Here is a 22,495-nt window from a genome sequence, read left to right on the forward strand (position 1 = left end):
TAAGAATTCTGCAGGTAAGAAGGAAGAAGGACAATCAGGAGGACATTCTTTGTGATTCTGTATGGGGTTTTCTTGGCAAAATAGTTTGCCATTTCCTTCTTCAGTTAATATTAAAGATAATGAAAGTAAGACAAACAGGGTTAAAGTGACAGGGTCACACTGCTAGGAAGTGTCAGAACTCAGACACCAGACCAAACTCTATCCAATGAACCACCTAGCTACTTCTGTCTGGTACATAGTAAGTGCTTAATTAATGTTTAATAATTGCTGAATAATTGTGCCAAGGTGAACAAGTTGATCCCATCAGAGCTCAGATGATATGGCCATAGAAAAGATAAACTCTGAGAGAAGCTAAGTTTCCTTGGTTTGCTCCAACCAAGTCACTCTGACTCTGGGTTGAGAAAGATCATTAATATGGATCTGGGAAGGACCTTTCAGGTCTCTGAGTTCTACTTTTCATTTTCACAGATAAGCAAATTGAGACCCTGAGGGATCTGTCATATAGCTAGTTAGAAAATATCCAAGGAATGATCGAAACTTAGGTCTTCTTGCCTACAAAATCAATATTCAGATCGCACTGTTGCCCTAAATTGGAATATAAGAAACATTAAGCTCCTCACTCTTCATATTCCTCTGTCTTCCCAAGTTTGGAAGAACTCTTAACTGGAGAGCAACAAGGATCCTTCTAAATCTAATCTATGAGTCAGATATATATACTAAGTTTCCTTATGTTAGTACAGCACTTCTCAAACTTTTGAATCATAGGATCTCTTACACTCTTAAAACTAATTAAGATTGAGAGCTCTCAAGGAGCTTTTTGTTCATGTGAACTATATCTAGTAATATTTTACTATAGCATAAATTGAAATGCATAACTTTTTTAAATGTTTACATATTAATTCATTGCTAACAAACCAATTATGTAGACATATAAAAACACACTTTTATAAAAATAATCTGTTCCCCCAAAAAGGATCTATGAGAATAGCAGCATTGTTTTACATATTTTTATAAACAATTTGGCTTAAATAGAATACAGCTGGAGAAGTAACTGCTTCTATATTCAATATGCTGTTATATGGTGCTTTGGTTGAAGTATTTGAAGAAAATTCAGCCTCACACAGATCTCACAGAAGAGTCTTAAAGATTTCCAGAGTCCTGGAGTCTACACTCTAGAGAATCATGTGTAACATTAACTAAATTCAAAACATAACTAAATCAGTGCTTGATAAATACTTGCTGAACTGATCACTGCTTTTATTGAGTGTCTGTGATATTTTCTGACCTATTTCAAGATGTTTGTCTCATTGCTTCTCAATTACCTAAAGTTATTCTCATCAGCACTGGGCTTAGACTAAATAAAAATTCTTTCTGGTTTCTGTCTGTCAATACTTCCCAGGAATCTGTTTATTAAGTTGAGGCATTCTGTTTTTAAAACAGAAGAGCAACATTGACTGCTAGTAGTACACTGTGGGCACCAGATTCTTTTTTTAACCCTACAATAGTTCAAGGTTAAAGGACAAAGAAAAAGAAAAAGTAAAGAGAAGAAAAAAGAATACAAAAACATGGCACAGTGGAAGGAGAGTTGGACCTAAAGTCAGATAGAGTCTCCTTTTTCTCTGATTCCTTATTTCTCTGATGTTACCTTATTGAGTTAACCTCCTCAATGGTTGGTGTAGAGCAGCCCATGAAGAACAAAGGAAGACAGAGTAACATGGATAGAGTAATAATGAATGTAGCCACACGGGGGATAACTTGAAGGGAGAATACAAAGCGCTTCATAAGGATGCCCCCAAATAGCATCCCCAAGGCAGCTGCTGGGAGATTCACAGAACCTGTGGATAAAAAATGACAACAATTATATTGACAATAATCCTTTCACATGAATATAGGAGAGAAAAATGTAGTGTGATGAGGAAGTTGAAATTAAAATCAAGAAGATCATTAGTTCTCATACCAATGAAATCACAAATCTAGTATACCTATTTTAAAGATGAAGAAATTGAGGGTAAGATAGTCTAAAGGATTTGCTTGTCCACAGACACATGGCTGGTAAGTTTCTTTCTTTGCTCGAAATTTTATTTTATTTTTTGGAGGCAATCTGCATTAATTTGTTCAGGATCACACAGCTAGTGTGTGTCTGAGGCAGGATTCAAACTCGTGTTTTTCTGACTCCAATTTTTATGCATCATCCACTATACTTTGTTGTTTTTTAATCTTGCAGACATGTCTGACTCTTCACGACCCCATTACATGACAGGCCCTTCTATCTTCCACCATCTCTCAAAGTCTGCCCAAATTCATGTTTGGTTGCTTCCATTATACTATCTATCCATCTCCTCCTCTGCTGTCAGTCCCCTTTTTTCTTTTGCCTTCTATTTTTGCTAACCTCAGGGACTTTTCCCATGGGTCCTGTCTTCTCATTAAGCTTCAACTTCAACTTTGACATCTGACTCTAGCTGTCCTATAAAGGGTCCTTAATCCAGAATATAAAGGCAGGAGTGAAGAGGAGTCAGAGAAACAACAACTAAGTCCCTTGCTCCAATCATTACAGAAATCTCTAAGCCAAAATAGATTTTTATTCAGTTGTCTATTTAAGGGTTAAGGTATCACTACTTGTAGTTTTATAATGTTTGTATTGCTTGAGGTATTCAGTAAAATGTGTTTGTCAATTCCTTTGAGTGGGAAGTTTCCTGAGGACAAGGATTTTTTTTATATATCTCTCTACTGTCATCCCACCATACTAATCATAAATCAATCAATTCCAACCGCAAAAGAGTCACAACCACTGCCTAATAATGCAAATCACTTGCATTAGAATCACACATTTTTAAGTTACAGGGGAGCTTTAATTATTGGGTTCAAAGTGTGTTTTGATCCTCAGAAAAGCCATTTATCATATCATATCTCACTTTTCTCTACGCAGTTGAACTTGTTAACTTCCAAGATTTCTTACAGTGCTAAATCTAAAAGACCACCTCCATCTTACAGATGAAGGTACAAACAAATTGAGGTGAAACAGTTTTGTACAAATGCCTACCAAGTAGCCCAGATACAGATAGAACCTGGTCTTTTAACTCAGAAGCATTTATTTCGCTGTCAGTTGGCTGGCGAGAGTGTTTTTGAGTCTTTGGAAGTGCTGGTTTTGTCACAGTTTTGAAAGATTTTGTACAAACAGAACTAATGCAGTTAAAATTAGAAAGGAGATGGCAAAATGGAGGGGGGGAAATCTTTGCATTAAGTTTCTCTGACAAAGATCTAATGTCCAAGATATAAAAGGAACTGATTCAAATATATGAGAGTAAATGTCATTCTCCAGTAGATAAATGATCAAAGGCTGTGAACTGGCAGTTTTTCAAAGGAAGAAATCCAAGCTATCAACAACCATATGAAAAATGTTCCAAATCACTACTTGCCTGGCTTCCTTTAAATCTCAACTAAAATCCCTTCTTTTTAAAAAAAAAGACTTTCCTAACCCCCCCCTTAAATATATATTTTACTTCTGCTAATTTTTCCTATTTATTCTGTATTTAGCTTATTTTGTATATATTTGGGTATTGTCTCCCCCATTAGACTACAGGCTCCTTGAAAGCAGGGCCTGTCTTTTAGCTCTTTTTGTTATCCTCATTCTCCACACAGTTTCTGGAAATAAATGTTAATTGAATGATTAAAACACTAATTAAGAAAAATACAATCTAAGACCACTCTGAATTTCTACCTCACCTCCATCAGATTGGTAAAAAGTGATAATCATCAGAAGAGTTGTAGGAAAACAGGAACATTATTACACTATAGGAAGTAGTCATTTGGTCTAGCTATTCTAGAGAGCAATTCCGAGTTACACTAAGCTAGGGGTTTCCCTTTGACCCAGTGATGCTAATACCAGGTCTGTAAAGAGATCAAGTGAGCAGAAGGAACTATATTTACAGATATATTTAGAACAGTTCTTTTCACAGTGGCATAGACCTGAAAACTAAAAAGTGCCTGTCAGCTGTGGAATAGCTAAACAAATTATAGTTGATAGATATTATGAATGGTGTCAGACAAACCTTGGAAGACTGGTCTGGAATGATCCAGACTTAAGTGAGTGGAACCCAGAGATTAATTTAGAGTATAAATTGATTTATTGTATAAATTTTATATATTAACAACATTGTAAGGAGGAAAAAAGCATTGAAAACTCAAGAACTCTAATCAGTACAGTGACCAACCATGATACCAAAGAGATGGTGATTCTATACACTAGCTTTCTACCTCCTCCTGACCCAGAGGTAATAAACTCAAGGCAAAGAATAAGATAGATATTTTCAGCCATGGTCAAAGTAAGGATTTGTTTTGCTTGACTATGCTTATCTGATACAAGTGGTTTTTTCTCTTTCTTTCAAATAGAGCTGGGTGGGGTATAATTGGACTTGGAATGAGGAGATAGCAATGAATTTACCAAAATGGAAAGAAAATGTAAGAGAAGATGGTCATTGAAGTATTTTAAATAATGCATAATAGAGAACAGAATGAAGGTCAGTAGGAAACAAACAGGACAGTTTTAGAGATAACATGCTGAATGGATTATATGTTTAAAAAGAAAAGCAAGCTAGTCATAAATCAGATTTGCGGCTTCATGTTTGGTTCTGTTTTTCTGTTCTGCTTTGTATATGGAAGTGCTCATCATATTTAATGTTGGTTAATTTAGGAATTTTTAAAAATTACAAAAGAAATGTCAATGTAACAAAGAGTGAGCAATGTTTTGCCAGTTCTAAATTATATCCCATCTTCCCCTGTGATTGTTCCAAAGGTCATATGCCGTTTGAATTCTAATGGATGCCCAGTCTTTCTGAGGGCCATGAGGTGGGGAGGAAGCCTCCTTATAACCTCCTCCCTGACAGGAAAAGGAAACCTCTTAGACTTAAGACTTCTGACTAGAAACAGTTAGGGTCCCAGAGTCTGTCTGGCCCAGACCTTTCCTGATTGTTGACTAGGAAAGAGGTACTTAAAGTTCTTTCCTCTCAGAAATTCCTCACCCTCATTTTTTTTCCCCCTTAATGTGTCATTTCATATTTTCAGTGTTTTATCAGTCCCTTGTTCTGGAGCCCCCTCCCTCAGACTCAAGGACCATTTCCCAGTTCTTGGAACCATACTTTTTGGAACTCACCAATGAGAAAGTTGGCATAGGCTAAAGTGGTGCCGTATTGTTTCTCCAGGAATTTATTGAGGAAAGTAGAGAGGCCAGCGATGACTGAGGAGAAGGTGCACTGTGTCAGGACCACCAAGACAAAGAGGGGATTCGTCAGAAGTCTCATGAAAATGCGGGGAAATCCTGAGAACAAACATACATTTATGGCAGATCCCAATCTCTCAAATGAAGAGTTTTTTTTAACTTTACAAATAAGACTAAGAAGAGAGAGGCTGTGGGATCTGTTAGGCAGCATACTGATCTCAAAGTCAGGAGAACCTATATTCAAATCTTCTGACACCTTCTGATTGTATAACTTGGATATATTATTTAACTCTCTGTCTCCAAGTAACTTTCTAAGACTAAAAGATACAACACAGAGATCTGTATTGGTGAAGGGAATTCTCTCATCAGGAGTTCCCTGCATCACAAAATTCTCAGAACCCATTCTGCCTCCCTCCACCAAAAACTAAAATCTAAAAGGTATATTTTATCCTTCTTCTTCCATCTTCCATAGAGCATGTCATTATCTCTTTGAAATGGCAAACTTTTCTATTCAAGAATAAGAAATTGAGACACAGAGTAGTTTAATTATTCAGCCAAAATCAAAAAAATTCATGTTCAGAATTATGTGGGATTTAAAAGAAGTCAAGTCACAGACAAATAATATCGATAACTGACATAGAAACAGGTCTCATGGAACTGAAACTGTCTGTCCTTCTTCAGCTATTAAGTAGATGGTGCTGCTCCTTATTACAGCAGGGTAAAACGTATGAGGTAGATGGACTGAACTAATTTTTGACAGGCCAGATGAATTTGAATTTCTCTGCAGGTTTGGGCTTGAATCTAGGTCTCCTGGTTCCCCATTGAAGACTTTTTCCCATGGAATCAAAACAGCTTCCAGAAAAAAGAATCCTTCACCTGAGTTACATGGTTTCTATTGGCTTAGGAATCTGGGGTATCAGCAAGGGGGATTTTCAGACCACCTGCCATTATTTGCTCCACCACATCTTAAAACAGTAAATTCTCAGATCCCTCCAATTCTCAAATTAAGGAGTCCCCCTCCTGCCATCCCACACTCCACTATCCCCAAGCCCATTCCACTGAATGCACTAGAAAATGAAACTGAAGAGCAAGAGATTTTTTACGTTTAATGAAATCTGCCATGGTGATTTTGGGCTTGTTTTCCTCCATCCTCTTCATCTCATCTGATAAAGTGATGGATATCTGATGAGTAAAGAGAAAATTTTTAAGTGTTGATCAGCTCCCTAGTCTCCTCCAGAGTTGACCACTTAAGTCAGGTGGGATGGCTCTATCCTAAGGCTTCCTACCCCCAAACATCATTTCTCCTGGCCACCCAAGATTCTCACCTTAAACAAACAACAATTTTAATGGATGATTCACTTCACTTAACATTTATCATGGCAGTATTTTAATGCCTCACTCCAGTTACATAAGACACCAAGCTGATGAGTCAAAGGATGACAATTTACATATTATTTCACAACAAATCTGCATGTAAAATGCCTAAATCAGAGGTGTACTCATAAATATTTAACAACCAGCTCTATGAAAACCATGCTAAAGTTTTTTAAAAGTTTAATTTGCAGTATTAACATTTTCTCTATCATTTTATATCTAGATAATCAATAAAAGAATAAACTAAGTCCTTGATTTGTAACTTTTGATAATTTCAGAGGTGTAAATCCTTACAATAAAAATTTAACAATCAGCTCTCTAGCCTCTGTGAGTCAACTCTATTATACTACTGGAATATAATCTCCCATTAGCCCATTTCTCTTCTATCTTTCATGACTTCACTTTTTCATAGGAAAAATTCCATGATCTTTTAGCTTCTGTGATACCATGTTCTCTAAGTGCACTGTATTTGAATTCTCTTTTGTTCCCTTGGTCTTTGTGCTCAGTCTCTCTCTCTCTTTCTCCTTCTCTTCCCTCTCTGTCTTTATGTTTTTCTTCACCTCTCTATCTCTATCTCTATCTTTCCCTCTATCTCTCGTTCTCTTCCTTTCACCTCATTAATACCTTTTCATCTTGATAATGATTAGTAGCTTTCTCAAGGTTCTGTCCTAGGTTCTCTTTCCACTCTCCCCTTACCAATTTCATTGCTCACCTACATGGCTTTAATTATCAACTGGACTGATAACTCTCAAATTCATTCTTTAGCCCCAACCTTTACCCTTTTTCTATTCTCCTACCTCTGGAAACCTACAGGGGACTTGAAGGTACATGAGACTCTGAGGGTCCAAAAAAGGAGCTTATCACCTCTCCTACCTCTCCTCCTTTTCCTCCGCCCCCCCTCCATGTCCTTCCAGTCTTCCTCACTAGACTCATGACCTTGGGTTATCATCCTTCCTCTTCTTTATCCTCAGTGTTATTAATTAATCCTTCCAGTCCTTCTACTGTGTCCTCTGGATGCCTCCTTTGTAACCATGTTTCCAATCACTATAAGAACCTCATTAGATCATGGTTGGATTCAATTTAATTCAATAAATATTTAAGTGCCTACTATGTGCTAAGACTGGATTAAGACCATAATCTAGGATTTCAGCTTCCAAATTCTTTCAACTCAAGTATGGATTACAGAACACTAATAAAGTAATCTATCCCAAATGCCATTTTTCTCACATTGATCTTTCTCAAAAACCTTCGAGTCCTCTGTGGCTTAAAATGGGACTAAGTTTAAACTCAGATGGAAATTCAAGGACCTCCACCAATAACTCTTTCTTTCCAGCCTCATTCTAATTATTCCCCAAAAGACATCCCAAGTGGGAATATCTGTTAAGTATTCTCCACATCCAATCCACTAAAGCTCATGCTGTCTTTTGGTTCTCTAATGTCCTCTTCTTTCTCTATGAATTCACTGCTACCATTCTTTTTCAGCCAGAGTTCTGGCTCAGCACTCTGAAGGAGCCTTGATTAACCTATCAACTTATTGTCATGACCAAAATCAGTTCTTCCTTCAATGTGATCTGATTTAAAGGATAATGGATAATACTCTGCCCCAAAGACACAGATTTCTATATGTCACAAAAGTCTGTTTCTTCCTCTCTAAAAAGAAGGTGTTGGACCAGATGATCTTTGAGGTCACTTTCAGCTCTGGTCTTCCATGATTTTGTTTGTTACCCTTATTGGTTTTGCCTCTCTGGGAGTGGGGAAAACATTTTGTAATTAACATTTTAGTTTAAATTAGTTTATAATGAGCCTGAAAGGAACCTTAAAGGTGATCTATAAAGTCTTGACTTACTCATTTTACAAAGAATGAAACTGAGACCCAGAGGGAGCACTTGACTTGTCCAAGGTCACATAAGACAACTAGTGGTAACCCAAGATTCAGAACTCAGTTCTTTTGGCTCACCAGTCCCTTGGAGAAATAGGTACAGACTCTAAGAATCTTACCTGCTCTTTTCTGTGCATGTTTCGTGGGAAGAAAAAAAATGGAAAAGATGTGATGACCAAGCATCCTGAGGAGATGAGGAGGCCTAGCCACCAGGCTCCAATCCATCGAGGATCTCCCGGGTTCAAATCTACAGAAGCTGGAGAGAAGCAAAAATAACAATAAAAATAATCATGACAATGTTGACGATGTGTAACTAACATTTACACAGTGCCTTAAGATTTTTGTAAAGCATTTTATAAGTGATAACTCATTTGATCCCAATAATAACCTTGTGAGGTAATTGAGATAGGTCATCTCCATTTTACAGATAAGGAAACTGATGTTAAATGACTTGCCCAAGCCAGCTAAGGCAGGATTCAAACTCAGGTCATCTTATCTCCAAGTACTATACTTCTAATCACTTCTATCCACCTAAGAAACTCATTGTTCCTACCTGATTTAGAAAGAAATCCTTCTCCCAAATGCTTCCTCAATTTAGACTATTAGATTCATGAAAGAGAAAAAAGCTTCCTAGGTTTGTATTTTAACTTGAAAAATGAGGCTGTGAGAGGAGGTAGCAAAGTGGAAAGAACACTAAATCTGGAGCTGAGGGACTTGAGTTCTTCTGGTACTTACTACATCCATGACCTTGACTTATTCTACCTAGGTTCTACTTCTCTTGGCAGTAAAGTGATGAACTTGAAGTAGCTGACTTTTCAGGGCCTTTCTAGGGGAAGTTATGATCCCAAGATCTGCTCTCACTACTCTTAGAAGTCATCTGGGTCAACCCCTTCATTTTATAGATAAGGAATCCATGACCCAAAAAAGATGAGAGGATTTGTTCTTGGTTACAGGAGTAAAAAAGTATCAGAAGCAGGATATGAGTCAAGATCTGAAATCTCTGAGTTCAAATCTACTTCTCTTTCCATTGAATCATACTATGTCTCATTTACAGAAAGAAGAAAAAAAGACTATTACATGTTATGTGACAGATGCTGAACTAAGCCAGTTTTTTCCCAAATATCTTATTTCATCCTCACAGTAACCTTGGGAGGTAGTAGCTATTGTTATCTCCCTTTTGCAGCTGAGGAAATTGAGGTTGAGTGATTTGCCCTGGGTTTTGAACTCACATTCAGTTCATGAACCCAGACTCAGGTCACCTACCAGCCTGAAGCATTGTATTGAAGCACTGTCTATAGGACATAAACATTTCCCCTTTATCTGAGCAGGGACCTTGAATTCTTTTCTCTTCCAAATTCTGATGCCAGGAAAGGCAATGCTTCATCATCAGACTAAATAGCTACCCTTCCCGTCACACTTCTCTAAAGAAAGAGCATTTGCCATATTATTTAGGATCTTTGAGGGCAACTAAGACTGGGGTCTTCTTTGTGGCCATTTTCACCAGTCTCAGATTCCAGTTACCCAAGTCCTCCCTGTATGCACCTGTATGTTGTGAATAAATCAGGTGATGTTGCCTGAGAGAGTAGAGGGAAGAGAAAGGAAGGAAACAAGAGAGAAGAGGAAGAATTAGAAGGAGAGAGGGAAGAAAACAAAGGAGGAGGGAAGGAGAGAGGAAAGGAAAGAAGGTAGGGAGAGGGAAAGAGGGAAGAAAAGAAGGAAAGAAGGAAGAGAAAAAAGAATGAGAGAGGGAAGAAAAGGAGGTAGGAAAGGAGAGAGAGAAAGAAAAAGGGGAGAGTCTCAGAAATACATCTATTAGCTGAGCTACAGGGAGTCTCAATTTTTTACTTCTCTGTTTTCTACGGAGATCAATTACTTTTCTTGTCAAGCCCCAAAGAGAAATGAGCCTGGAGTCTTTCTGACTAAATGAGGGAAGCACCAGTTAATTGAAGAGGTTGTATAGATTGAATACTTATCCTCTTCTAATTCCTAGGAGGGGATTGACTTCTCTCTGTCCAGTAAATTCTATAATAACTAGGCAAATCAGCCCCGAGATTGATGGCCCCTGTGGGAGGAGAAAATCCATCAGCTCCTTAGAACTTGTGAGAAGTCTTGTCCTTAAATTCTCAAAAGAGCATGGGTAGAACTGTTTTCCCTGCCTTGTCATGAATGTTTATGAGATTACATTCAGATAAAGATTTATAGCTCAAAAAGGACATTCTCTCCATTCTCTTATGACAACTAGGTGGCTAAGTGGGTAGAACCCTGGACCTGAAGTTAAGGAGATATGAGTTCAAATTTGGCATCAGACACTGTAACCCTGGGGAAATCATCTGCCTCAGTTTCCTCAACAGTAAAATGAAGGTAATAGCAGTAACTACTCCCAGGGTTTTGATGAAGATTAAATGAGATATTTGTAAAATACTTTATAAACTTCTTTTATTGTTATTCAGTTGTTTCAATTATGTCTGATTCATGGTGATCCCTTGTTGGATTTTCTTGACAAATATACTAAAGTGGCTTGCCATTTGCTTCTCCAAGTCATTTCACAGATGAGAAAACTGAGGCAGAGACAAGTAAGTGATTTGTCCAAGGTTACACAGCTAATGTTCAAGGTCAGATTAGAACACACTAAGATTCGTCTTCCTGATTCCAAGACCAGTGCTTTATATACTGTGTCAATTAGTTACCTTTTGCAAACCTTAAAATACTACATAAATATCTATTTTGTGCTTCTCATAGCAACCAGGGATGGGGGGTGCATGGTATAGATTTTTATCTTAATCATTTTGTTACTGAGAAAACTGAGGTTCCAAGATGTTAAAGAATTCACTCAAGGTTTCATGGCTGTGAAGTACTTAATGCATTCTTCTTATGAAGATGGGAAGCATGAGAGGTTTGGGATTGGAATTCCCTAGTGATCACCATAATCTCCAAACTGAGAGGCAGCTCAGAGGTGTGGATAGAGGGTCAAACGTGGAGTCAGCAAGAAATTGGAGCAACATATCTCAACACCAAGATCCAGAAACAGGAAGAACTGAGTTTGCATCCCTACTTCAAATGTGCACACAAGGTCACTATTGTGACCTTGGACCATTTAACCTTTCCCAGGCCCAGTTTCCTCATCTATAAAATGGAGACATAGCACCTCTCTCCAAGATTGCCGTAAGAATCAAATGAGATGATTTGTATACAGTTAATTTTAAAAATCTATATAAATATTTACTAGTCCTATTGTTATAACTCATGTTGTTTAGAGTTTGGAGAAATGACTATGAAATGAAAGTATGCAGTGAAATCCTTTACAGATGATTGCCATTCGACTTACCCATATTGACCCTTCCATAATCAACAAAGATTTGTAAGACAACCGACCCCAGCAGGTACCCAAAAGCTGGTCCAAACACAGCAATGGCAAATAAAATTGCTGAAGAAAAAAGAGGAAAATATTAAGTCATGTATTTCACAGAAGGATCCAATCAGAGGAGCAGAGTACAATAAGAATTTAACTTTTCCATCCAAAGGGAAGCAATTATTCAACAATGAAAAAAGAACAAATCGGTCTTAATCCCATGGGCTCTTAGTGTTGGAAGGGACCTCATCAAGGTCAGTCCCTTACCTCAGGCATGACTCTTTCAGCAAAATTACCAACTAGGCATCATTTAGCTTTGGATAGAGGGGTAGTACTTACTACTGGTTAATCTACATGGGGCTAGTGCTGATTGTAAAAGAAGCTTGTTCTTATGTTGAGCTAAAATGTTCCTTGCTGAAATTTCTACCATCAAACAGAGCAAACTTAAACCCTAATTCAAAGTAATTGATTGAAAAACATGCATTTTGTTATAAAGATCTTAATTTTCAAAAACCAAAATTTTTCTTTGCAATTTTTTTTCAATTCTTCATTTATCCCTTCATTTTTCTTTGTCTGTGGAAACTAGGCCACCCAAGTTATTGGTCATTACTTAACTGGGAGAAGTTGCCAGGGGAAGGTGTGGAATTTCTGTGCATCATTCCTTACTAACTTCTATACCACACAGATGGATGTACTGTGCACATTCAAATCTAGGCTATACTTTACACTCCCCTCCTGGCCACCCATGTTGCCACTGCCATTAAATACCAAGAGTAAATAAGACCACCTAAAGACAGACAAGTGAGGGAACTGTGTTTTTTTTCCTTTTAAGGTGTACAGAATAGTGCCTAGCCTAGAGTCAGGAAGACTTATTTTTCTAAGTTCAAATCTGGTCTCAGACACTTACTAGTGACCCTGGGTAAGTCACTTAATCCTGTTTACTCCAGTTTGAGCTGGAGAAGAAAATGGCAAAATGCTCCAGTATCTTTGCCAAGAAAACCCCAAAGAAGTCACAAAAAGTTGGACATGACTGAAAAATGACTGAACAACATTAATTATTATTACACAGTGGAAAAATTTACCATTTTTATATATAGTGATTTAAGTTTTACAAGTTTTTTATTTATTTTTATTGACTTTTTACAAGACAATGGTTTAAGTGACTTGCCCAAGGTCAGCTAGGAAATTATTGAGTGTCTGAGACCAGATTTGACCTCAGGTCCTCCTGACTCCAGAGACAGTGCTCTATTCACTAGGCTAACTAGCTGCCCCTACAAATGGGTTTCTTATAATAATACATTAAGATAGGAGGAACTACTTGATTTGGTGGATAGAACATTGACCTTGGAGTCAGGAGGATGAGTTTGTTTCCAAGCTCACACAATTGATACTAATTAGGTGTGTGTTTCTGGGAAAGTCACTAAACCCTGATTGTCTCTCATTCAGGGCCATCTCCAGTCATCCTGATTGATACCTGGCCACTGGACTCAGATGGCTCTAGAGGAGAAAGTGAGACTGGTGACTTAGCACAACCTCCCCCTCACTCAAATTCAATTCATGTGCTTGTCCTGGTATCACCTCCCTGATGTCATGGTCTTCTTCAAGAACGAAGGACAAACATTATTATTACTGTAAGGTAAGTAGTCCTAGTATTATTGTTCTCATTTTAAGGATGAGGACACTTCAACTCTAATAAGTTAAGCTCCTATTCAATAACTCTGGTGTCTCTGTCAAATCTAAAATCTTCTGTTTGGTTTTTAAAGTATTTCATAACTTGACCCCTTTCTAGTCTTTAAATCTCCCTTACATCCCTCCTGGTCTCTATGTATTGATCTCCTTGACGCTCCTTGAACAAGATGCTCCATTTTCTATCTCTAGGCATTTTTGTTGACTGTCCTCAAGCCTGGAATTCTCTCTCCTCATCTCCTCCTCTTGGCGTCTTTCAAGTCTCAACTAAAAATTCCACCTTCTACAACAAAGGTAGGGAACCTTTTTTCTGCTAAGGGCCATTTGGATATTCATAACATCATTTGTGGGCTATATTTGGTCAAACATTTAATTAATCCACCCCAAAAAAACTTCTAGATTTATGGAATTTCGAGTCTCACCTTCAGTTTCCCTTGCCTGTCAGACCAATACAGCCAGTGGGTCAGAGATTCTCCACCTTGTTCTACAATAAGCCTTTCCCAAATACTCTTAATGCTAATTCTTTTCCTTTAACAATTTTCTCCAATTTCTTCTGTATATAGCTTATTTATATATTAATTGTTTAAATGTCTTCTTCAGTAGTCAATGAGCTCCTTGAGGTCAGGGACTTTTCTTTTGCCTTTGTTTCCAGAATTTAGCACGGTGACTAGCTAATAGTAAGCACTTAACAAATGATTGTTGACTTAATTGACTTATCTCAAGTGACAGGTCCCAGAAAGTGTCTCCTGTGGAATTAGAATATAGTTCTCTGCTGGTGTGTGGTTAGATTTGTCTAGTCTAGGGGACAAGGGACAAAAGGCCATGACTTTAGCATCTCACAAAATGCTTTGAACAAAACAGGTTTTTAATAAATGCTGGATCAGTTTGAAATAGATTAGTTTCTAAACCACTAATCAATCAACCAGTGGATGTTTATTAAATATCTATTCTCTGTCAGATACTATCTGAGTCTCTAGAGCTACAAGTTCAGAGTGAAGCAATCCCTACTTATAAGACATTAACATTCTAATAGGCAAGACCAGTACATATAAAAATATGTGTAGATTAGATATGAAGTTAATAAATTCATATATTTTATATTTGTACACACAAAGTAATTAAAGACAGGGTAGTTTTGGAGGGGAAAACACTATTATTTGGGGAATGAGAAAAGGCATCATGCACAAAATGGCCCTTGGGCTAAATCTTAAAGGAAGAAAAAGACTGTGGCAGAGCTAAGGAGAGAGTTGCACTCTAGTTATATGGGCCACCCAATGCAAAGGCATAAAGATAAAAGATAGAGTGCTATTCAGAATAGAGAGGAGGGCAATTTAGCTTCCAACATTGAAAGCATTAAGTCTTTAAGCCTGGGCTCCTACAACTGTTGTTCTTAGAATGAGAAAGGAGGAAATAATACAAAAGGAACAATTAGGAAAACCTTCCCTAAAGCTGTTTATTCTTGTCTGTTCCTTCCCTTGGATGTGCACCATGGTTTCTCAGAGAGCAAAATAGAGGACAAGGTCTAACTCGCCCAGGGATTGGCTGCCAGGATGGTGTTGATCCCCAAGACCAATTCCCATTATATAAATGTAATCATTCTGATGTAATAAGAGTAGCCTATGCCAGAGAGAACAGTCATTGCGACATTTTTAAATGGCTAGGCAGGAAGTATGTCCATGGGAAATGGAAACCACAAAGATCCTAAGGGGCACATCCTTGGTGGCAACAGAATAATTCATGTGCCTGTAATATGGTGATGACAGTAGTCTGGTTAGCATCTGCCCTCCTCAGCAGTGTAGAGTTAGATGAGCTCCTGGGATAAATTTATCAGAGTGGAGAGAGAATAGGGAGTGTAAAAAAAAAAGGAGGAAAAGATTAAGGAAGGCCAACTGATATTTCAGTTAGATATCAGTCATTAGGTAATTTGAGGGTCTTTTTTTGGATTGTTTTTAGTAGACCTATGATTTCATTGGCATAGGAAATTGCCGGTGAAGAATTTCCTCCATCAGTTCAAACTAACTAGTAATTTTGGGATGTGACCAAGAGGTTAAATGACTAGTCCAGGATCATGCAGTCAGCTTGTGTCATAGATAGAACTTGAACCCAGATCTTAATGACTTAAGGCTATCCACTATGCCGCTCTGTCTCTCTAACATCAGGGTCTTTAAAGTTGTAATGGAACATGCATGAAAAGAACTTGGATTTTCAAAAGCTAGGACTGAAATAGGTCACAAAATAACCGAAGGACCCTGTCATTGAGGAATCTCACCTGTGAATTTTCTAAGTCATGGCCTTCTTCACATCATGGCAAACTGTCAACTTTATAAACATGATGCTGAAAGGAACCTCTCAGGTGATTCTTTATTTTATTTTTCTACTTCTAGGTAAGCACAGATTACATGGTTCATAGACCCTTAAAGCTAGAATAGATTTTGGAGCTAAATTAGTACAACTCACTTAATTGTCATGTCGGGAAATGAGGCTGCGTGGTTCAGTAGTTTGCCTCAATTTTTACTAAACTACTTTAGTGAAAGGAATTTCTATTTGGCAAATTACCCAGATTTCTCATTTTCAGGTACCCAGGTGTCACTTGAGACAGTATACTTAGCAAATATCTACTCAAAAGACAAACCATGAAGGCAATTAAAGGTTTAACATAACAACAATTTGAACATCTTCACATTCCAAGGTCTTCCTATTTTCTTCTTGGATGATACTTACAAATGTATAAAGGTGAGTTATTTGGTTCAGCAAAATCATCCACATAGGAGATACCAAAAGGTTGAATGGGGACTGTCCCAATGCCAGCCAATAGTTGAGCTACCACCATCAGGCCCCACATGCTACTGGTCTCCTTCCTGGTATCTTGAAAAACATTCTGACACTTATCTGGAACAAGGTCCGGCCTATTCTTATAGCAGATATCCTGGATTTGGCTGCTGTTTCCTGCAATGATAACGCATCAAATCATTATAACACCACCAGTTATCCTCAAAGATGGCATCACCCAGTTCCTGCTCAGAAATGGTCACCCCTAAGGACAAACATATTGGCAAATTATTAGTCCTTGAAGAAGAGAGATTCTAATAACTGATGTCTTTTCTTTGGTCAAAAGAAAGGCAAAATTCATACAATTAATAAATCATGTTATACATTTTCAAATGAGGTCAATATGGTATTTTGTTTTGCTTGGCTTTGCATATTTGTTAATTAAAAAAATAATTTTTAAAAAATGTCATGTACACATTTCTCAGATAAAGGTCTCATTTTTAAATATATAGGAAACGGAGCTAAATTTATAAATATAACAGCCATCCTCCAATTGATAAATGGGCAAAAATACAAACAGTCAGCTTTCAGAAAAAAAAAGAAATCAAAGTTATTAATCATCACTAGAAAAAAATGTTCTAAATCACTACTGATAATAAAAATTCAAATTAAATACTTCTAATTTCTTACTTCTAACTTCTCAGATTGGCTAAAAAAGGAAAATGACAAATGCTAGAAGGGATGTGGAAAAAATTAGGACACTAATGCATTGTTGGTACAATTGTGAGCTAGTCAAACCATTCAGAAGAACAATTTAGAACTAAGTGCAAAGACTATAAAACTACTAGGTATATATTCCAAAGATTTTTTTAAAATAAAGAAAAAAGATCTATTTGCACAAAAAATTTTATTGTAACTCTTTTTGTAGTGGCAAAGTAAGGGAAATTGAGGCAATGTCCATCAATTAGAGTATGGCTAAATAAAATATGTGATATGATTGTGAGAGAATACTATTGGAATTTTTTTTGTGTTTTTTTGCTGGTCAATGGGGTTAAGTGACTTGTCCAAGGTCACAGAGTTAGGCAATTAGTAAGTATCTGAGCCTGGATTTGAACTCAGGTACTCCTGATTCCAGGTCTGGTGCTCTAATATTATTGGATTTTAAGAAATGATGAGGGGCGGCTAGGTGGCACAGTGGATAAAGTACTGGCCCTGGAGTCAGGAGTACCTGGGTTCAAATCCAGTCTCAGACACTTAATAATTACCTAGCTGTGTGGCCTTGGGCAAGCCACTTACCCCATTTGCCTTGAAAAATCCTAAAAAAAAAAAAAAGAAAAAGAAAAAAGAAATGAGCAAGATGATTTCAGAGAAATCTGGTAAAACTTATATGAACAGATGCCAAATGAGAGCTGAACCAGAACATTATATGCAGTAACAGCAATTTGTATGATGATCAATTATGAAAGAATTATGAAAAGCATGGTTAACCTGATCAAGACAATGATTTAGAACAATTCCAAAGGACCCATGATGAAAATACTATGCACTATGATTTCTCTCTCATCACACTCAATTTGGATCAATGTACAACATGGAAACAATATAAAGACTGACAAATTGCTTTCTGCGGTAGGGTGGGGGTGGGGGAGGGAAGTGAGATTGGGGGGAAAATTGTAAAACTCAAAATAAATAAAATCTTTAAAAAAGAAAAAAATAAACAATTCTTCATGTATATAAAAAAAGAAAATACTATCCACCTCCAGAGAGAAAGAAGTGATAAACTCTGAATGTAATTTGAAGCATACCTTAAAAAAAATTGGGGGCAGTTGGTGGCATAATGAATAGAGTACCAGCCTTGGGGTCAGGAGGACCTTAGTTCAAATGTGGCCACAGACAGACAATAATTGCCTAGCTGTGTGACCTTGGGCAAGTCACTTAACCCCATTGCCTTAAATTTAAAAAAAAACACCTTTCTTCATTATTATTGTTTTATTTTGTTGTATTTTCTTTTGCAACAAGGATGATTTGGAAATATGTTTTGCTTGATCTCACAAGTATAGGAAAAATCAAATTGATTGCCTTCTCAAGGACTGGGGAGAAGTGAGGAGGGAGAGAATTTGGAACTCAAATCTTTTTAAATGATTATTTTAAAAATTTTTTACATATAATTGGGAAATATCTCATGAAATAAATGAAAATAATTTTTAAAACTGTCATAGAATAGTCGCTTTGAGATCTCCAGGAATATAAATCAAGTTATGTAACTGCAAGGTTTTAAATAACATAGAGACCTCACAGACAGAATGACTCATAGAAGACGGATACCAGGCAACATGTGCACTGCCAATCCACTTTGGGATCCTCATCTTTATCTTAAGTTACACATAAAACTGCTCCCAGAAAGTGGACTTTTCAGGTATAACTTGACTGCCAGATGGTTCGCAGCTCTAAGGAGCTGGGATTCATATGCTGTGATGGAGGGAAGGAGGGAGCTAGACCGTCAGAAAGAAGTACCAATCAACCAAGAGCAAAACATTTAAGAAATAAACAGAAGAGAACAGAAAGAAATTCAGGAGACAGAGACAACAAGCAGGGCAATGTTTTTACTACTATGTTAAGTTTATTGTATACTTAAAAAAACAAGCTTTATAACAGAGTTATAATTTTGTATGCAATATTCTTTTTATCTTATTCTATGCATGTGCAAATGTTCATGTTTATCATGCTAATGATGAAAATATTAAAAATTAAATATCCACAAGGACTTTTAAAAAAATGTACCACTCATGAATAGGTAAAATGAAGTTAAATAGGAGATCTGGTAGGGAATACACATTTTATAGAACAACTAATATGTGGCAAGTACTTTCTTAATCCCTTTTTTATAATATTTGAAAATATTTGTAAAATATAAATATCTACAAACATTTGATCCTCACATCAACCTTTGAAGGTGGTGATGTTGTTGATCTGTTTTCAGGTGTGTCCAACTCTTCCTTTTGGGGTTTTCTTGGCAAAAGAGACTAGAATGGTTTGCCATTTCTTCTCCAGCTCATTTCACAGAGGAAGAAACTGAGGCAAACAGAACTAAGAGAACTGGCCAGGGTCACAGTTAAGTGTCTGAGACCAGATTCGAACTCAGAGAGAAGTCTTTCTGATTCCAGAACTCCTCTCTCCCCTACCTACCTTTGAAGACAGATGCTGTGGTTATATTCATTTTACAGCTGAGGCAATGAGGTAAGCAGAGGTCCAGTGGCTTGCCAAAAGTCATATAGCTAAGTGGATTCTGAGGTTGGACAGGTCTGATGGTCTATCTACCGTGCCACCAGCTGTCAAATTAGCAGAAAGCCTTTAGAATTAGCAATAATCCATTGCTCTCTGCATATGCTTCCCAATCCCCTAGGTAAAGGGCTTTGGTCTAACCAGCCTGTTTCACAAGGCAGACAGGTAACACTGACTATAGAGTAGCTAAATTCAAGGTCTATCAGTCTTACTGATAGAATATGAGCATCTCAAGGGCAGGGATTCTTTCACATTTTTGTGTTTGTATCTCTGGTAGTTAGCAGAATGATTGTACTTAATACATGACTGTTGATGGACTAACTATAGTCCAAGGAGGCACTGGATGAATCAAGTTGGGGTTTTCACTCTTTCCAGTCTGGAACAATGGAAATTGAATTCAGAAAGTGAATCCTGCCCCTTTTACTTCTATCTGCAGGATGCTGGGCAATTCACTTAAGATCTCTTCATCTGCAAAATGAGGGTGTTGGTCTCTAAGAGCCTTTCTAGTTCTAAAGCTAAGATCCTGCCATTTGGTTTTTTCATCCTGGGCTCATCAGTTTTCTGGGACCTTTCTGCAAGTGGAAGAGCTGGGATTTAAACTCAATGGTCTGTTTCTAAATTCTTTACTCTCGATTTTCTCCTGTTTCCTTCCCCTTTTGGGAGACCTTATAAATGTGAATTAAATTGAACAGAATTGAATTAGATTTTAGTGAATTGCCTTATGGAACAAGGTGAGAGAAGAGGACTTCTACCTTTTGGGGAAAGTAACTGGAATCTCTGGTCCTACTGTAAGAAAGATTGTGTGTGTGTGTGTGTGTGTGTGTGTGTGTGTGTGTGTGTGTGTACACACACATCTAGAGTATATACTATAAATACATATTATAAATATATGTATACAGATTACACATATACTATATAAATAAATGTGTTTAGGTATATACATATATGTAGCCACAAACATATTACATATATATTACATTATATTATATAGGTGTGAACATAAATACACATACACATATTTTAGGTTTATATATCATATAATATGTATATATGCATATATACAGTATATAAGTGGTATTTATATATTTATGTAATATATTATTTAATCATACATTTATATATCATATATCATAAGTGTATGCACATATACCACTACGTATATAATATATGCAAATTTTTATACTTATTTATATATATTTAATATTATGTGTATATAACTGCACATATACATATTTGCACACATATATTTATGTATACCTCAATAATATATATAACATATAGACAACACATATTTATAAATGTATATATAATACTAAAACATATCTTTATATAATATTACATATATAAATTATATGTGTTATTTCTTGACAAGACCATTATTAGCAATGGATAGAGCACTGACCCTGAAGTCAGGAGCACCTGAGTTCAAATTTGACCTCATATACTTAATACTTGCTTAGCTGAGTGACTACAGACAAGTTAATTAACCCCATTCATTGCCTTGAAAAAAAATCCAAAAAGAAGATTTAAAAATTATTTTCTTCATAATAATAGTCTTGGGAGAAAGGGATTATTATCTCCAGTTTTCATAGGTGAGTCCCAAAGAAATCTTGCCCAGGGTCACTAAGTTGGGTACTCCATATACAGGGTCAGAACAAGAGATTTCTGTTCTACCTTCTCATTTTTCTAAGAAAATTAAGTTCAAGCAAGCTTCCTGGCATTTCTTTTCCCCTAATTCCATCAGAGCAGCTTTCACAGGAGAAAGTACAGAGGAGTAATCAAGGTAGAGGAAGGAGCAGAGCATATGTATCTTTTAAGATGCATCCATAAATCCTTATAGGACCACTGGAATGTTAACCCTGGAAGAGGCCTTAGATGTCATCTCAGACAGCTCTCTCAAAACTGAGGTTACATCCTCTTAAATTTCAGACCCAGCCTTTTCTGGGTAGTCTCCTGCATTAACTGTATAGCCTGGAGGCTCATTCCGACAGTTGACAGGAATCTGGCCTGAATGAAGATAGCTGCATCAGCCCCTCTGTTTTTAATTCGATCCCATCTTAAACAATCAGCATTGTTGATGGTACTCCTCTGGGCTGTGGTCTTTGAGGAGTTTTTGTTTCCATTTCCTTCCCTTTTAAAAAAAATGTTTTTCTTCATTGCAATGGAAACGGCTGACATACAATTTCTTGTTCCATAAGGCAATTCACTAAATTCTAATTCAATTCAATTCAATTTAATTCACATTTATAAGACCTCCCAAAAGGGGAAGGAAACATGATAAAATGGAAAGAGTAAAGAATTTAGAAACAGATGACTGTGGTTTAAATCCCACTTCTGCCACTTGTAGAAAGGTCCCACTAACTATGACTATGAGTAAATCATTTGACTCTTCTTAGTTTTGTTTTCTGTCAAATGGGAGAGATGGACCAGCTGACCCTCTTCCAGTTTCTCTTAGGATCCTAAGAAGCTACTATATATGTTCCTGAATCTCTTTGACTTTGATTAAACATCTTCTGTGGTCAAAGTACTATGCTAGCCATTGTAGAGTATAAACCACTGATCTTGTCTTCAAGTGTCTTATACTCAAGGAGGAGAACTATAGTCCAAATCAAATAGAGTCAATCATTAAGCAAGGACTTATTAATAAGGACTTGGGATACAAAGAAAGGCAAAAAAACCAGTCCCTGTCTTCAAAGAATTTTCAGTCTGCTGGAGGAAGACAACTATGTACAAACAAAGAATAAACAGGATAAATAGGAAATTGTTTTGTCCTTTGTTTTTGAAGAAGACCAATGACATAGAATGATGTCTTGATTTCCATATAAACTGCATTTTAAATGAGGCAGAGCGGCACAAAGTGATTAACCTCATTCTCTCTTCCAGTCAACAAAGTCCAATGACAGGACAAAAATCAACACAACTGGTGATGTCCCAGGATGCA

At 36.9% G+C, this 22,495-nt stretch overlaps 1 protein-coding gene across 3 annotated transcripts in view; it reads right to left on the reverse strand.

Moving 5' to 3' along the window:
- SLCO2A1 (solute carrier organic anion transporter family member 2A1) overlaps positions 1-22,495 on the reverse strand; it is a 155,350-nt gene that overhangs the window by 24,701 nt on the left and 108,154 nt on the right. For all 3 annotated transcript variants that reach the window (XM_074214804.1, XM_074214805.1, XM_074214806.1), the window contains exons 4-9: positions 16,225-16,449; positions 11,794-11,892; positions 8,588-8,724; positions 6,319-6,397; positions 5,150-5,314; positions 1,646-1,835 (exon numbers count right to left, since the gene is read on the reverse strand). In XM_074214804.1, the coding sequence (XP_074070905.1) occupies positions 1,646-1,835; positions 5,150-5,314; positions 6,319-6,397; positions 8,588-8,724; positions 11,794-11,892; positions 16,225-16,449 (895 nt within the window). The remainder of the gene's footprint in view (positions 1-1,645; positions 1,836-5,149; positions 5,315-6,318; positions 6,398-8,587; positions 8,725-11,793; positions 11,893-16,224; positions 16,450-22,495) is intronic.

This window comes from Macrotis lagotis, chromosome 1, assembly GCF_037893015.1.
Source record: "Macrotis lagotis isolate mMagLag1 chromosome 1, bilby.v1.9.chrom.fasta, whole genome shotgun sequence".
Taxonomy (NCBI): Eukaryota; Metazoa; Chordata; class Mammalia; order Peramelemorphia; family Peramelidae; genus Macrotis; species Macrotis lagotis.